The sequence below is a fragment of the Marmota flaviventris genome, chromosome 6 (assembly GCF_047511675.1).
Source record: "Marmota flaviventris isolate mMarFla1 chromosome 6, mMarFla1.hap1, whole genome shotgun sequence".
Lineage (NCBI taxonomy): Eukaryota > Metazoa > Chordata > Mammalia > Rodentia > Sciuridae > Marmota > Marmota flaviventris.
The window spans coordinates 121,520,215-121,536,405 of NC_092503.1; the positions used below are offsets into that span (position 1 = coordinate 121,520,215).

General features: G+C 54.4%; 2 protein-coding genes across 7 annotated transcripts in view; one reads left to right on the forward strand and one right to left on the reverse strand.

Annotated features, from left to right (window-relative positions):
• Tnxb (tenascin XB) overlaps window positions 1-10,723 on the forward strand; it is a 63,283-nt gene extending 52,560 nt beyond the window's left edge. For all 6 annotated transcript variants that reach the window (XM_071613507.1, XM_071613506.1, XM_071613505.1 and 3 more), the window contains 18 exons: window positions 1,539-1,856; window positions 2,190-2,513; window positions 3,081-3,368; window positions 3,777-4,055; window positions 5,462-5,749; window positions 6,658-6,966; window positions 7,213-7,548; window positions 7,762-7,884; window positions 8,005-8,148; window positions 8,345-8,464; window positions 8,555-8,698; window positions 8,792-8,922; window positions 9,041-9,173; window positions 9,259-9,410; window positions 9,522-9,618; window positions 9,708-9,869; window positions 9,944-10,107; window positions 10,438-10,723. In XM_071613507.1, the coding sequence (XP_071469608.1) occupies window positions 1,539-1,856; window positions 2,190-2,513; window positions 3,081-3,368; window positions 3,777-4,055; window positions 5,462-5,749; window positions 6,658-6,966; window positions 7,213-7,548; window positions 7,762-7,884; window positions 8,005-8,148; window positions 8,345-8,464; window positions 8,555-8,698; window positions 8,792-8,922; window positions 9,041-9,173; window positions 9,259-9,410; window positions 9,522-9,618; window positions 9,708-9,869; window positions 9,944-10,107; window positions 10,438-10,539 (3,614 nt within the window). In that variant the 3' untranslated portion in view covers window positions 10,540-10,723. The remainder of the gene's footprint in view (window positions 1-1,538; window positions 1,857-2,189; window positions 2,514-3,080; window positions 3,369-3,776; window positions 4,056-5,461; window positions 5,750-6,657; window positions 6,967-7,212; window positions 7,549-7,761; window positions 7,885-8,004; window positions 8,149-8,344; window positions 8,465-8,554; window positions 8,699-8,791; window positions 8,923-9,040; window positions 9,174-9,258; window positions 9,411-9,521; window positions 9,619-9,707; window positions 9,870-9,943; window positions 10,108-10,437) is intronic.
• Window positions 10,724-10,756: 33 nt separating this feature from the next.
• On the reverse strand, window positions 10,757-13,304 carry Cyp21a2 (cytochrome P450 family 21 subfamily A member 2). Its single transcript, XM_027921907.1, has 10 exons — window positions 13,103-13,304; window positions 12,938-13,027; window positions 12,670-12,824; window positions 12,464-12,559; window positions 12,266-12,367; window positions 12,084-12,170; window positions 11,734-11,934; window positions 11,325-11,503; window positions 11,143-11,246; window positions 10,757-11,019 (listed from the first exon to the last, which is right to left on the reverse strand). Exons 1-10 carry the CDS (start codon window positions 13,302-13,304, stop codon window positions 10,757-10,759), a joined length of 1,479 nt encoding a protein of 492 aa, XP_027777708.1.
• Between the last annotated feature and the right edge of the window lie 2,887 nt (window positions 13,305-16,191).

A 16,191-nucleotide genomic window follows, 5' to 3' on the forward strand; every position in this document is an offset into this window, starting at 1 on the left:
GTACTGTTTATTCCACAGTGAATTTCATGCCCTTATCCAGGCACTGTGGAGTTCATTCACCTGTGATGCATGAATGAATTTATGCTGCTTGTGGAGCAGGATAGTGAGTAATTCTGTAAGAGTGTTGGGAAAGAAATGGTTTAGGATCTGTGCTAGGTGTTAGGTGACTTGTGGGAGACTAGGAGGCAGGTTTGGCTCCGAATTGGATGCTGTCAGGAAGAGGGCTCAACTTTATCACTGGGAATCTTACCAAGTCTTATCTGTGGGGAGGTCTCTAGAAGGAGGCCAAAGTTGGGACTCTATCAGCAGCCACCACTCAGATTAGCTGGATGGGGCTGTTGGGTCATGTCTTTGGTTTGGTGAATGCTCAAGTTTGTGTGTGGAGACATGATTCCAGGCTGGCTCTGTTTTTAAGCTATTCTGGTGACAGATGTCTATGTGGATGACCCATTAAACTATCTATGCTCAACTGGACCACATAGGTCTGAGCTGTGCCAGGCCAGCTTTGAGCAAGCAAGGTCAGCTGAGAGAGAGTGGGCAGCTCACATTGTTAGCTCACATTGCTGCTTTTTTCTCTCTCAGGGTAAAGTTTTGAAAGAGACATATACAAGTTCACATTTTTGTTGGGCTCACATTCAGGGTGACAGGCAGAAAGCCAGAAAGTACAGTAGAGGGGGATGAGCCTGAATGAGGCAGGGACTCCCAAGCTAACATGCCTACAGGGAGCTGAAGCTTATCAGGCATTAGCCTGGCAACAGCTTTAGAAAGTGGGTATCAGGTAAATGTCCCAACTGGTGCAGAGACCATGAGGATAGAGAGAGCATGGCACACAAGAGAGGATTTTGTAAGATATCTTCAAGGTACAGGGATGGCCCTGAGGTATGGGTGGAGAGATGGGAGAAGCTCAGGAGGCCTGAGGGGTATGGTTGCCCAGTTCTCTGCCGAATGTTGGCATCTGATGTGAACATACCAAGCTCAGGCCATGTTAAATATGGCGGGTGCAGGTGAGCCCAGAGTCAGGAAGGGCAATAGGGAAGAAACAATCCAAGTGAGAAGAGACAGTGGCCACCCCAGGGCCTGCAGCTAGAGGAACTTAGGAAGGAGTCTGGGATATCCTCCGAGTCTGATGGCAGCTGGGAGAGGGACAGGTCCAGGGCACTCCCCAGTTTCTGGCTTGGGTGGGGTGTTCTGAGGCTCTTTGGGAGCAAAGACCTGAACCAGGCGGATGAGAAGGTGGCCAGGAGACCCCAGTGGAGGGAGGCCCAGGGTACAGTGACCAAGTGGGCCCTTCTCAAGAGGCAGGTGCTGGAGGGAGGAGAAGTTATGTGGGTGTTAATAGATGGTGGCAGTTAGTAGATGGTGGGTGAGGGCTAGGAACGGGGATGTGGAAGGAGAAGGAAGGGGACATGTCAGTGGTGCCATGGCCAGCATCATTCTGCTCCTTGGTGCTTTATTTGTTGTAAATGCTGCTTTGGCTTCTGAACTGAGAGGGCAGAAGAGATCTCACTGTCCCTGTATGTGTGTGTGTCCCTCTGCAGAGGATGAAGCAATGACCACGCAAGTAACACCCACCACAACCCCCGAGCCTCCTCTCAGGCCACGCCTAGGGGAGCTGACTGTGACAGATGCTACCCCTGACTCCCTGAGCCTCTCCTGGACAATCCCTGAAGGACAGTTTGACCACTTCCTAGTCCAGTACAAGAATGGGGACGGGCAGCCCAAGGTGGTGCGGGTACCAGGGCATGAGGACGAGGTCACCATCTCAAGGCTGGAGCCAGACCACAAGTACAAGATGCACCTGTATGGCTTCCACAGTGGCCAGCGCATAGGCCCCGTCTCTGTCATTGGGGTAACAAGTGAGTGGATGCTGGGACCCCCAGGGTGGGACCCAGTGGGAGATTGACTCTCACTCTTGGGTAACAGCTGAGCAGGGAACATTTGTACTGGTCAGGGAAGGACCGCAGGGACTTGTGCTGTGCTGGGAGCTGCCCCCAGTTCCATCCAGCTGACCTTGAGCTTGGGCATGCTTGTCAGCTGAGCAGGGCCTCTCAGCCCCAAGGATGAACTTGGACTTGTCTAAACTGACTTCAGTACCGCCAGTGGTGGCCATGGCTTCTCTTTCCTTCTCCCCAAGACCTGAGTGCATCTCCTAGAGAGCCTGCTTCACCTTCTCTGTCTCTCCTTCTCAGCTGCAGTGGAGGAGACCCCCAGGCCCACAGAACCCAGCACAGAGGCCCCAGAGTCCACTGAGGAGCCACTCCTGGGGGAGCTGACAGTGACAGGCTCCTCCCCTGACTCCCTGAGCCTCTCCTGGACTGTGCCCCAGGGCCACTTTGACTCCTTCACCATCCAGTACAAGGACAGGGATGGGCAGCCCCAGGTGGTACGTATTGGAGGAGAGGACAGAGAGGCCACTGTGGGGGACCTGGAGCCTGGACGCAAGTACAAGATGCACCTGTATGGACTCCACCAGGGCCACCGTGTGGGTCCTGCATCTGCTGTCGGGGTGACCTGTAAGTAAGGGGCGGGCCCTTCACTCTGGGGTCCCCTCTGTTTTTTTCTTTGTTCTTTTTTGGATATCAACACCTTATCACTGGACCTCTTGGTTCCTATTTTCTTAAATATTACTAATGACGTTGCTTGTCCTTGAATTGAATATTATTTATCACTTAATTTGTGGTGAAATGGGCGTGTAGTCCATGCCCCATTTATTGTGGCTTCCCTCCTCCCTCCATTATCCAGAACTTCTAAGTCACTCTATTTCTCATTAATTGCACCTTCAGGTTCCATGACTGGATATTTTAATGACTCCAAATGTGCTCCAGGTTTGGGCTGTGTAGATTTGAATCTGCCTCCAAGCGTACTAACTGTGATTTTGCAAGCTTTTCTTAACCCCTGTGGCCTCAGATCCTGCAGTATGGGGTGGTAATTTTATTAGCACTTTGTTGGGAGTTAGGTGCACTCTCAGGTGTGAACTGCCTACAGCAAAGCCTGGGATACAGGGAAGAGGTTATGGGGAAAGAACTGTCTCCCTTGAGCAGTTCCTACCTCTATCCTCAGCCTCTTCTGCTCTCTTCCAGCCTCCCTCCCTACCCAGACTCCCGTGGAGCCCCACCTTGGGGACCTGGCTGTGGCAGCTGTGACCTTGGACACTGTGCACCTCTCATGGACCGTGGCCCAGGGCCCCTTTGACTCCTTCCTGGTCCAGTACAAGGATGCACAGGGGCAGCTCCAGGCAGTTCCCGTGAATAGAGACCTCCGTGAGGTTACTGTCTCGGGTCTGGACCCCGCCCGCAAGTACAGGTTCTTGCTCTTTGGACTCCTGGATGGGAAGCGCCATGGCCCAGTCTCTGTGGATGTCAAGACCCGTGAGTGGAGGACAGAGGCCATCTTTGTCTCTGGAGCTCGTGGCCTGCTCCGCCCCCTTGTGGTGACTTTTGGGATTTCATATTTCTGTGCCTCACACTCCAGACCTTAGGACCTCAGGACCCATTTATTTATCAGGTTTATTGAAATCCAGACCCTGAGCTTCTCTTCCCCCACCCCACTCCCATCGTTATCCCTACCCTGCTTACATCCCATTCCAGGAGACCCTTAGTTTCTTTGCTGACTTTTTTTTTTTTTTTTTTTGCAGTGCTTTTATACCTATTCCTGGTCCATTTGCTCCCTCATATCCTCCATAACCATAGAGCATAGCACACACACACACACACAGCAATCTCTCTGCTTCCATCTCTGTGGCCATCACTCTCCATACAGCTCCCTCTCTTTTCCAGTCCCAGACAAGAAACCCTCTCCCCGCCTGGGAGAGCTGACAGTGACAGATGTGACCCCTGACTCCATGGGCCTCTCATGGACGGTCCCTGAAGGCGAATTTGACTCCTTTGTGATCCAGTACAAGGACAGGGATGGGCAGCCCCAGGTGGTTCCTGTGGCTGCGGACCAGCATAAGGTTACCATCCCCAGCCTGGAGCCAAATAGGAAATACAAGTTCCTGCTGTATGGCCTGGCAGGCAGGAAGCGGCTGGGCCCCCTTTCTGCTGATGGCACCACAGGTAAGCAAGCCCCTGGCCCTGCCTCCTGCCCTTTCCAGAGCTGCCTCTTATTTGAGAGCCCAAAGTTGACAGCATGGCCTTCCCAGGAAATATATTCTCTCTTCAGCCTGGGCATAGCAACCATAACACCAAAAGAAAGTCCCTACTGTGTGCTAAACACAATTGTGAACATTTCATATGCACTATTACCTTCATTCATAAACTGCTGCTGAAGGATTAAGAAGTAGGCTTTGGGCCGACCTGTGTTCAGATTCCAACTTCAGCCCTCTCCAGCCATGTGGCCATGGACATTGGCTTCTTCACCTGCGTGATGGTGATGAATAATCCCCACTGGCACTCAGTTTGCCCATCCTTCTTCTTCCATCCCAACCCTGAGGCAAGAGGTGGAAAGTAAGGGAGGGCTTGGCTGAAGAAAGACTGGAAAAATCTGGTATCCTTGAGCCCATGACTCAGCCCCCTGAGAAAAGGGTGGAGTGGGTCACTGACCCTTACCCACTCCCAGGACCATGAGTCATCCTGGCCAGCCAGTCAGGGCTTGGGGCCCCACACTCCATTATTATTTTTGGGGGGGGGGTACTGGGGATTGAACTCAGGGGCACTCAACCACTGAGCCACATCTCCAGCACTATTTTGTATTTTATTTAGAGACAGGGTCTCACTGAGTTGCTTAGTACCTTGCTATTGCTGAGGCTGGCTTTGAACTCACGATCCTCTTGCCTGAGCCTCCTGAGCTGCTGGGCTTATAGGCATGTGCCACTGTGCCCAACCAGACTCCATTTTTCTTTACCCCAAACTCTCACTTGGAGACTACATATGGGTTCCTCTGATCTCTATCAACAGCCATCCCCATATGGGAGAGTTTCCTTTTCTCTGTTCTTTGTTCTTCCAGCTCTGCCCTACCCCAGCTGCCCTGGTCCAGTAGGATTAGTGTGGGACTGGGGAAGCAGGTGGGGGGATGGTTCAGGCTGATGGCCATGGCAGGAGATAAGGCTGAGCAGTGACAGAAGCTGTGAGCTGCCTGGCTGCCCAACCCAGGTCTCCCACATGGGGGTGTCTGACAATCCAGACACCCTCTGAGAGTCTCTCAGCTCTGACCACAGCCCTGCTCAGAGGCTAGAAGTCAGAGGAAATTAAGGTCCCCCTCTGTACCACCCTTCTCTGGTGAGATGATCTTTTATGTTTATTGTACCCTTGAACACAGCAGGGAGGGAGCAGAGATGGGAAGGGGGGTGGGCAGTGGCCTCCAGAGGGAGGACCGGGCTGCTATCCCTCATCCTGCAGAGCAGGCCTATTCATCCTTAGGTGGCTGTCCCAGAGACAACCTGGGGACCTTTCCAAGGCCCTTATACCTCAGGGCTCGGGGTCAGGCAGGTCTTAACAAGGATTCTCCCTTATGCTCTCCACAGCTCCCCTGGAGAAAACCCGGCAGCCCCCACCGCGCCTAGGGGAACTAGCAGTGACTGAGGAGACCTCAGACTCCCTGCGCCTGTCCTGGACTGTGGCCAAGGGCCCCTTTGACTCCTTCCTAGTCCAGTATAAGGACACCAACGGGCAGTCCCAGGCAGTGCCTGTGGCTGCAGACCAGCTTGAAGTCACCATAGAGGGCCTGAAACCTGGCAGGAAATACAAGTTTCTGCTCTATGGACTAGTTGGAGGAAAGCGCCTGGGCCCAGTCTCCGTCCTGGGAATGACAGGTGAGGCCTAAGGCTGTCCTGCTTGGCACTAGCAGGTAGCTTCCTTGCACCTTTGTGCTAAAGACTGACCGGAGTGGACAGGCCAGGAGAGGGAGCCTTGACCAGGGCCCAAGGAAAAGGAAAGTTTGCCACTAAGTCAGACTGCCATTGATTACAGAGTTAGACAAAAGCGGAGCCAGGACAGGCGAGAAGGAAAGGTCTTGGTGGTGGTTCCCTTACTTGCTGACCCCAGTTTTTGCTCCATCATGTGGCTTCCCCCCACTACTCTGTTGGGGTATCTGTTAACCTCCAGACCGGGGCAAACTTTCCTGCCATGGATGAGGCAGGAGCATTTCCTCAAATGGAAAATCACTGGGAAACACAACAGATGAGGGACACAGAAGCCAGTAGATGTGGCTGCATTTGTGGGGCAGGCTCCTCTTCCAGAGGTCACTGACATCCACATCAGGTCTGCCAGGTTAGAGGCAGCTGGTGTGACTGGCCTATCACAGCCCGGTCCACCCTCAGCTGTTCTCAGAAAGAATACCATGTGTCCCAAGCCCCAAGCCCCATGATTGCCAGGCAGTCAGTACAGGGTGAAGCCTGTGCAGACATCTAGAGGAGAGGCTGGATGGGATTGGGTGGGGAAGGGGAAAATATGTACTTGATCCAGACACAGCACAGGATACCTGGAAAGAGGATGAGGTCACAGCAGCTTTCCAATCAGGGAACAAGCCTCAGGCATGTCAGGAATAAGTCAGATTTAAGAGATGGAAAGTCCTAGAAGAACTTAGCCCCTCTCTTCTCTCTACCTGATAGCCTAATCAGAACTATAAAGTCCCCACCCCGGCCTTGGGCCAGCAAGATGGAAAAAGCAGAGCCCTGTGGCACTTCCACTTAACTTTTTCTCTGGGATCCCCCCCACATAGCCCCAGAAGAGGACACACCAGCCCCAGAAGCCCCTGAGCCCTCTGAAGCACCGAAGCTGGGGGTGATGGCTGTGACCGAGGCAACCCCAGACTCACTGCGCCTGTCGTGGAGTGTGGTCCAGGGCCCCTTTGACTCCTTTGTGGTCCAGTATCTGGACACAGATGGGCAGCCCCAGGCCCTGCTTGTGGATGGTGATCAGAACAAGGTCCTCATCTCAGGCCTGGAGCCCAACACCTCTTACCAGTTCTCCCTCTATGGTCTCCATGAAGGGATGCGTCGAGGGCCCATCTCCACAGAGGGCACCACAGGTGGGGCCAGGCCTGGGTTGAGCCGGGTAAGGGGGCCCCCAGAAATGGGGATCACTTGAGGGATTGAGGTGGTGTCCAGGAGAAGGCAGGCCAATGGACTCTGGGGCAGCTCTTTGCTCTGCTCCTACCCGCAGCCACTAAAGGAGTCCTTTACCAGCTCTACTGTTGACAGAGAAATATGCCAGGGCAGTGGCAGAAGGCCACTGTATCTGTTTCCAACTTTTCTTTCCCATCTGTTCCTCCCAGGGCCTCCTCCTGCTGGTCTGACCCCAGGAGACCCAGGGCCCCGCCTGTCTCATCTGTCAGTGACTGATGTGACCACCAGTTCGCTACGGCTCAACTGGGAGGCCCCACTTGGAGCCTTTGATTCCTTCCTACTCCGCTTTGGGGTTCCATCACCAAGCACCCTGGAGCCACATCCACGTCCTCTGCTGCAACGGGAGCTGATGGTGCCTGGGACGAGGCGCTCAGCGGTGCTCCGAGACCTGCGCCCTGGGACCCTGTACAGCCTTACTCTCTATGGGCTACGAGGGCCTCACAAGGCTGACAGCATCCAAGGCACTGCCCGGACCCTCAGCCCAAGTAAGGCCCCATTTGGGGCACCCACTAAAATGGACCTGGTACCTCAGCCAGAGGGAGGCTGGGGAGTGCGTAGGAGGCATGGAGGATTCTTGAGAGCAATTTCCATTCCTAAGAAAAGGTGTGGTGGGCACTTCTGGAGCCAGGAGGCCCAGGAGAAAGGGAGGGAACCTCCCTGCCCCTGCCCTCACCATCATCCCTTGCTCCCATCCTCAGTTCTGGAGAGTCCACGTGACCTCCAATTCAGCGAAATTGGGGAGACCTCAGCCATGGTCAGCTGGGTGCCACCAACATCCAGGGTGGACAGCTTCAAAGTTTCCTACCAGCTGGCAGATGGAGGTAACGCTTTTCTGCCCATGTCCTCATCTGCTCTCTCATCTCTCCGGCCCCTGCCCTCTGTCCACCCCCAGTTGCTATGGAGTTCCCTGGGTAACCTCCTAGCCCCCAATATGTTTTCAGGGGAGCCGCAGAGTGTGCAGGTGGATGGCCGGGCCCAGACCCAGAAAATTCAGGGGCTGATCCCAGGTGCTCGCTACGAGGTGACAGTGGTCTCTGTCCGCGGCTTTGAGGAGAGTGAGCCTCTCACAGGCTTCCTCACCACTGGTGAGAGGGACTGGGCCAGCGCAGCAGGTGGAGGGAGAGAAAATGAGGGTGTGGGTAGGAGCCTGGAAGGAACCCAAGGGGAAGGGAGGGGAGACACTGGAGCTCTGACTGTGGACAAGGGAGTAGCCAGTGAGTTCGGGAAGGTTAGGAGTAGGGACAGTGGTGGAGACCCCTCTGAGCCCCTCCCCTCTCCCAGTTCCTGATGGCCCCACTGAGCTGCAAGCACTGAACTTGACTGAGGGATCCACTCTGCTGCACTGGAAGCCCCCCCAGAACCCCGTGGACAAATACAACGTCCAGGTCACAGCCCCAGGGGGTGAGCAGAGCTGAAGACTCCCTCTACATGGGACTGTTGGGGGTAGGAGAGCAGGGAATGGCAGGAGCTGACACCCACCCCCATTCCCAGCCCCATCTCTGCAGGACTCCGCCCCGGGCAGTGCTGTGGACTACCCCCTGCGCGACCTGGCACTCCACACCAACTACACTGCCACTGTGCGTGGCCTCCGGGGACCTAATTTCACCTCCCCAGCCAGCATCACCTTCACCACAGGTACAGCCTGGGGTATGTGAAATGGGTAAGGAGAAGGGCAAAGGAGCCGGGCAGGCCTCATCCCCATTATCTCTTCCCATCTTCCCCTCCCAGGGTTGAAGGCTCCCCTGGACTTGGAAACCAAGGAAGTGACTCCCAGAACAGCGCTGCTCACTTGGACTGAGCCCCAAGTCCTACCCACAGGCTACCTGCTCAGCTTTGACACCCCTGGTGGACAGACTCAGGTGCCCGCACCCCTACCCTATTGGCTACCTCCTCTCCCTGGATTGATTCGGAGGTGCTGGCTCTGGCTTCCTCAGGAGGTCTCTCCCTCCCCTGACCTATGTCTTGTCTGTCCCACAGGAGATCCTGCTCCCCTCGGGAATCACCTCACACCGGCTCCTTGGCCTCTTCCCTTCTACCTACTATAATGCACGGCTCCAGGCTGTGTGGGGCCAAAGCCTCACACCACCAGTATCCACCTCCTTCACCACTGGTACCCAGAACTGGGGCCCGCGCTGGGTGGGCTGCAGGGTCTAAGGTTTGGAAAAAGGACAGGTTTCTCACACTCCTCTCCCCAGGTGGACTGCGGATCCCCTTCCCCAGGGACTGTGGGGAGGAGATGCAGAATGGGCCCAGCACCTCGAGAACCACCACCATCTTCCTCAATGGCAATCGCGAGCGGCCCCTGAATGTGTTTTGTGACATGGAGACCGATGGGGGCGGCTGGCTGGTGGGTGCCAGCTGGTGGCTGCCCTCCTCTCTCACACCCCAGGGATCTGTGTAGGGCAGAGACTGCTGCCCCTGAAGCCAGAGACTAATGCTGTTCCCATCTGCCTCCCAGGTGTTCCAGCGCCGCATGGACGGACAAACAGACTTCTGGAGGGATTGGGAGGATTATGCCCATGGCTTTGGGAACATCTCCAGGGAGTTCTGGCTGGGTCAGTGCCTCAGGGATTGGGGAACTAGGGAGGGGATGAAGGCCCTGTGGACATGTGGTCTCTGATGAAGCACCCACCCCTACCCCCAGGCAATGAAGCCCTACACAGCCTGACACAGGCTGGTGATTACTCCATGCGTGTGGACCTGCGGGCTGGGGATGAGGCTGTGTTCGCCCAGTATGACTCCTTCCGAGTAGGATCAGCTGCTGAGAACTACCGCCTCCACCTGGAGGGCTACCATGGCACCGCAGGTAAGAGCAGGCCCAGGCCTGGGAGAGGGAGTGGGAAGGAGTGACCTCACCATTCCTTCTCATGCCCTGCCCAGGGGACTCCATGAGCTACCACAGTGGCAGTGTCTTTTCGGCCCGTGATCGAGACCCCAACAACTTGCTCATTTCCTGCGCTGTCTCCTACCGTGGGGCATGGTGGTACAGGAACTGCCACTATGCCAACCTCAATGGGCTCTATGGGAGCACAGTGGACCACCAGGTAAGAGGCTGGGGAGGCAGCAGGGCTGCAGTGACTGGGGCTTGGTTGCTTGAGTGAAGCCCAGGATGTGACAGAGTTGCTCATGCCTCAGGGCCCCATCTGTGAAATGGGATAATAAAGTCAACCTTGCTGAGTTATCCCAATAAGATGATTTATTAGGTGAAAAAGGCCAGCTCAGGATTAAACCTCAGTCCTGGGCAGCTGAGGATTGCAATGGAAGGTGGGCAGGGTACCGGGAGAGTGGATAGATCTCTGGGAATCACTTCCTAAAGGGGCAGGGGTAGGGACAGATGAGATATCCAGATTTGACTCTTGCCAAACTTTCCCCAGGGAGTGAGCTGGTACCACTGGAAGGGCTTTGAGTTCTCTGTACCCTTTACGGAAATGAAGCTAAGACCAAGAAGCTATCGGTCCCCTGTAGGGGGAGGCTGAGCTGCTGCCCACCTCTCTCACACCCCAGTATGACTGCCGAGCACTGAGGGGTCACACCCAGAGAAGAGCCAGGGATGCCTCCACCTCCCAGCCACCAGAGGAAGCCTTCTCTGCCTGTGACCTCACAGCATCATGTTTACAGGGGGGAGGGGGAGGGGTTTCTATGGGAGCAATAAAGGAGAAACTGAGGCACCTGGCTGGCACTGATCCTGCCCCATCACTGGCACTGGTCATGCCCTGGGGCCCCCAGGTCCCGGGGCTGCAGCCGCACCTGGAAAGGCTGCATCAGGAGGTTTACACCACTGTAGGGCTGGGGCTGCAGAGAGGGCAGGGCACCCTCAGGCAGCAGCGTGAAGGCCTGGAGCAGGTGGGCCAGCACCATGAAGAGTTCCACACGCGCCAGCGGTTCTCCTAGGCACACGCGTGCCCCACAGCCAAAGGATGTCACTTTGGGGTTCTTGCCAGGCTTCAGGAATCGGTCTGTGAGCAGATGGGTGGATGGGACAGGGAGGTTTTTAGCAGTTATGAGCCTCCTCCACCTCCTCTTCTGCCTCCTCCATTTCCTCCTTCACCTCCATGCCTGGCACCTGGCCCCCCACATACCAGGCCAAAACTCCTGTGGCCGCTCCCAGACCATCTCGTCAAGGTTGGCACCTTGGAGGTTAGGGATGATGACTGTATCCTCAGGAATGTCATAGCCAAGGATGCTGAGGGAAGGTGGTGTTAGATGCTGACCAGGACCCTGCTCAGGCCTTCCTCACTCATCCCTAACCCTTGGGACTCACCTGCTGGGCCGGATGGTGCGGTGGGGTAAGGCCAAGGGCACCACAGGCCGAAGGCGTAACACCTCTGAGATGGTGGCATTGAGCAAGGGCAGTCGCATTCGGTCCTTATATAGGACCTGGGAGCTTGAAGCCCCGGGCCCCAGTTGGAGGTCCAGCTCCTTCTGCAGTCGATGCTGAACCTGTGGGGCAAGGGTAAGCCTGGAGACCAGGGACCAAGCTCTGCTGCTGCCCACTCACAACTGCCTGACCTCCAGCCACTCCCTCCAGATACCCAGATACTGAGCCATTGTGTTCTTTTTGATGAATGTAGCCCCTGCCAGGGTGCAGCACTAAGAGAAGAGGGAGCTGGGATCTTCTGACCCTGGCCAAGCTGACAGGAAGGAACCTTTTGCCCGCCCCTGGCGCACACCTCAGGGTGGTGAAGCAAGAAAGCCACAGCCCAGGAGAGGGTGGTCGCTGTGGTCTCAGTGCCACCGATGAAAAGGTCCACCACGGCCATGTGCACGTGCCCTTCAAGGAGCTGTCCAGAACCACTGTCCTCTCTCGGCCGCCCCAGCTCTTGGAGCATGTAGTCTATCATATCTCTCCACTGGCCTGTCACCAAACTTTCCTGCAGAAGGTGGGGGAGTGACTGAGTTCCCAGCTCGGGGAGGGATGTGTGGGGGCAGCAGGTCCAAAGGTGGACCCAGCAGTGATGCTGAGGCAGTAGCATCACCGGCCTGGGCTGAAGGGAGCCTGGTCCATTCATGTCACTCCCACCTTGTGTTGCCTCAGCTGCTGCTCTACAATTTTGTCCCTTTTTTCCATGATCTTCTTCAGCTTCCAGACCCCTGGGTTGGGGAAGAACTGGACAAGGATAGAAGGGGGAGGCAAGAGTGAGCTGCTGAGAAGGAGGCCTATTCCTCTAGGCCCACCTACATGTCTGGACTCCACCTCCTCACCTTGAGGAAGGGAACCAAGTCCAAAATTTGGACAGACCAGTGGTTCCAAGCTTTCATGACATCCTGAACACAATTATAAATGGCATGTCCCAGGGTGTCATCCTGCCAGAAACGAAGGAATACTTTCAGTTTGGGACCAAGGAAGGGTCAGGGAAGGATTGAGGGGGAGGATGGAAGGGAAGGGAGGGCAACCTTTACCTTTTTTCCAAAGGTGAGGCAGCAGATGATGTTACAGGCAAAGAAAGAAAATTCCTTGTGGATGGCTAGGGGGGCACTGGCCTGGACTCTGAGGTGCTGTGGGGGAAGAGCAGGAGCTACACAGGCTGGCAGGGGAGCAAAGGGGCACTATGAGAGAGGGGAGCCTGACCCATGGGAAGGGCTGGGCTGCAGGAGCCCAGCTTCACCTCACAGAACTCCTGAGTCAGCTGCTTCAGCAGGGACTCCATGGATTCACGGACACCCAGTAGCAGGGCTGAGCGGGCAAGTTTCTTATGGGCCTTCCAGAGCAGGGAGTAGTCCCCTAGTGACAGGTCTGGATAGTTGTGAGACACCAGCTTGTCTGCAGTGGGAATCACAGGGATGGATGGTAAGAACTGACCACAGAAGCCAAGGACCTGAACTTCTCCTACCTCCCAAGTCCCTTTCTCCCTCAAGAATGTCCCCAGCTCTTACAGGATGGTACTCGGGGTCTGCCAGCAAAGTCCACCCACTTTCTGACCATGGCTTCCTCGATGGCCCTGGTGGAGTTCAGCACCACGACATCTGGGGGGAGCCCAAGCAGGTGTCAGGAAGGGCAGGACCCCACCTAGATGGGACAAGGAAGGAGTGAGCACTCACCCTGAAGCCCCAAGCGGAGCCTGTAGATGGGCCCAAGTTTCCGAGTGAGGCTGAGCAGATAGATGGGGAGGTTGGGTTGCAGAAAGTGCAGGAAGCCTGGGGCACGAGGAGGGAGGTGGAAGCCCCTGAGTTTCCTCTGGCCCCACAGCAGGCGGCTGCCAGCCAATAGTGTCAGCAGCAACAACAGCCCAAGAAACAGCATGGCTGGAGACCTGTGCGAGGCCCTGTCACAACCACTTATAACTCTTGAGCCCCCGCCTTGTTGCTTGGGTCATTTTGGCAGCCTTCCAGCCCCCACCTTCAGGACCCTTCCCACTGTCCTACCCACAGAGTGACACATTCCCAGGATGGTGACAGTCTTATAGACCTTGGAGATATCACATTTCAAAGGACATACCATCTATCAAGAAGATAGGAAGGGAAACAAAACCCTGACCTTTTTCATCCAGAATCAGCTTTCCAGTTCCATGTCAGCCATGCAGGTCAATGTGTCCATCCCCAGCCCAGGCCCTCGCCCTCCATACCCACCTTGGACAATTTTACTGGTTTAAATTTGTCTCCAAGAGAAAAATAACAGTCCCTGCCTACTGTGTCCCTCCAGGATTGTTTGAAGGACAAATGAGATGAAAATAGGGTTTTCTTTGTTTTTACTTTTAGATAGGGTGGCCATATGGCCTAGTTTGCCGGGGGCATCCAAATATATACCTGTAGTCCCTGCGAAATTATTAATAGAGCCTCTTGCACTATCAGAAGTGTCCAGGAGGCAAAGAATTATAGGGGTCATCATTTAGAGCACCTAGCATGTAGCAGACTCTGTTCTATGTGCGTTCCCTGTATAAAGTAACCCTTCACAGACATGCTATACATAGAACACTAGTATTGTTCCCATTTTATAGATAAGGAACCTAAGATGAGAGGCTGAGTGGCTTCCCCAAAAACCAGAACAATCAGAAAGTGGTAGAGGCAGCATTCAGGCTTGTGATCAGGCTGCATAATCTGTACCTTTAACAGCTAGTGGCATCTCTCTTTGGTCCCAAAGAAAAATAACACACCTAAACTCGTGTGATAAAAATAAGAATTGTTATACAAATACGGAGATGTTTTGCAGAACCCAACAATAGGAAAGCAAGGAAGGGATCTCTGGCCTTGAAGACCAGGAATAGGAGGCAGAAAAAAAAAATTCCTGTAGGTGGCAGTTGCCTCCTCTGTCACTCCTCCCCTCTCTCCCCTGCTGGCAGAGAAGAGACATGCTTCCAGGCAGGCAGAGAGGGGTTGCTGTTGGTGCCAGGGTCCACAGGTTACAGGGTCAGACCAAGAAGAGTGTGGATTCCCAGCATTACTGAGCATCAATACCAAAGTCCAGGAAGCAGCACAATAGCCAAAACTGACCAGGGGCTACTCCTCTTCTGGAATTGTAGTCTTAAGGGATGGATTTTCACTGGATCAAGTAACTATCAGGGACTACTTTTGTGAGGAGGTAATTGGGGGCTTAGAAAAGAGGGCTGCCTGGGAGGTAAGAGCTTAGGCTTTCCCCTAACTCTCTATCTCTGCAGATAGCTCCTGGGACCAGGGGGTCCCTCTCCCCTGGGGGTTTATCGAGAGCACAGGCTGTGCTGCTAGAGAGCCCCAGTTGAAATCCCAGCAGTGCCACCTACTAGCTTGACCTTCCCTGCTGTTTGGAGTCCTAAAAGAGGCTCAGGCTCAGCCTGGATTCATGCCTTGCCCTGAAGGGAGACTAGAAGGGTGGGACTTCTGAAGTTGGCAGTGACAGCTGCCGTCCTCTTCATGGTCGACCTCCTGGGCCCGAGCTGTGTCTTGTCACAGTTGCAGCTACTGGCAAATGAGTTTATGCTGCCATCATGCAGAATGGCTTAGGGAGAGATGAAATGGCAACAAGAGGGTCACTTAAGCAGAATCCAAGGAAGTGCTGAAGTGCTAAGGAAGGTCAGAACTGCTTGATGTTGCATGGAAGAAGAGGGGGGCTCCATTTGAAAAGAGACTGATGTGGAAAGCTGACACACTGGTGGACAGCTCCACCCCTACTCCAACTCCCAAATATGATGAATGACATGCACTCCTTCTCAACCTTCAGAACATAATTTCTATGTCACCTCCTCTAGGAAGCCTTCCCTGGTTCTCTGGCACTCTCCTTTACTGGAATGGATGTCCCACAGGACCACACTGCTCCCTGACATCACACTTTTCAAAGGATGGGGAGTGTTCATTCTCATTTCTGCTTTCTCCAACAGTGAGCTGGCCACAGGCTGAGCACTGGTGGGTGCTCTGGCACAGGAGGAACAGATGGCTATATTTCTGGCATCTGGCACAGGGCATGGCATGGAATTAGAGTTCTGTGAATTTCTGTTGAATGATTGAATGGTGGGCTGCTGGACTGTCTCAGTTGGCATCAAAACTGATCTCAGTAAATTCCCCTGGGTGGATTTCTAAGGTCACCGCTTAAGATCCCAAGGGTTCAACCAAAGTGGGAGAAAGCTAGGCAAACAGAGTAGAGTGGGTTGTCCCCAGTAGAATGATCATTTCCTTCAGAGTATTAACAAATACATCATAGTTAGCCTTTGGGCTTGTTTAAAATCAGTGCCCAGATGAAGACATCATCATCGGATTGCACAACTTAAGATACCTAATGCTATTGATAACAGGATCAAGGGTCAACAGGATTTCAACAGACTAGGACTCAGCTAAATTCAACAGACCCCAGGACTGCCAACTGCACAAGGTCAGAGTAGGAACATGGGACTGGACACAGCTCATCTGGCAAGAAGTGATGTGTCAACTGAGCACAAACCCTGCCCAAGGCCCAGGTGACTGATGACATTGGGCGATGGAGCTCCTTGGGAACATCTCAGGGTACACTCTGGTCCTTGAGGAACAGGCTGCTGGGTCACAGTTCTGCTTGAGGTGGTCCCATGATGTACTAAGGTCTAGTGAGTCATCATCAGGGTGGGTTCTGGCAGAGGTGGCCAGTCCAAGGGTCCCCAGGCTCTGAGAGTCCAAGATTATACAAATCTGGCCTTGGCCCCCCAGAACCCAGAATGGCAGCTGCTTTCAATCCTAGAGATACACACTGA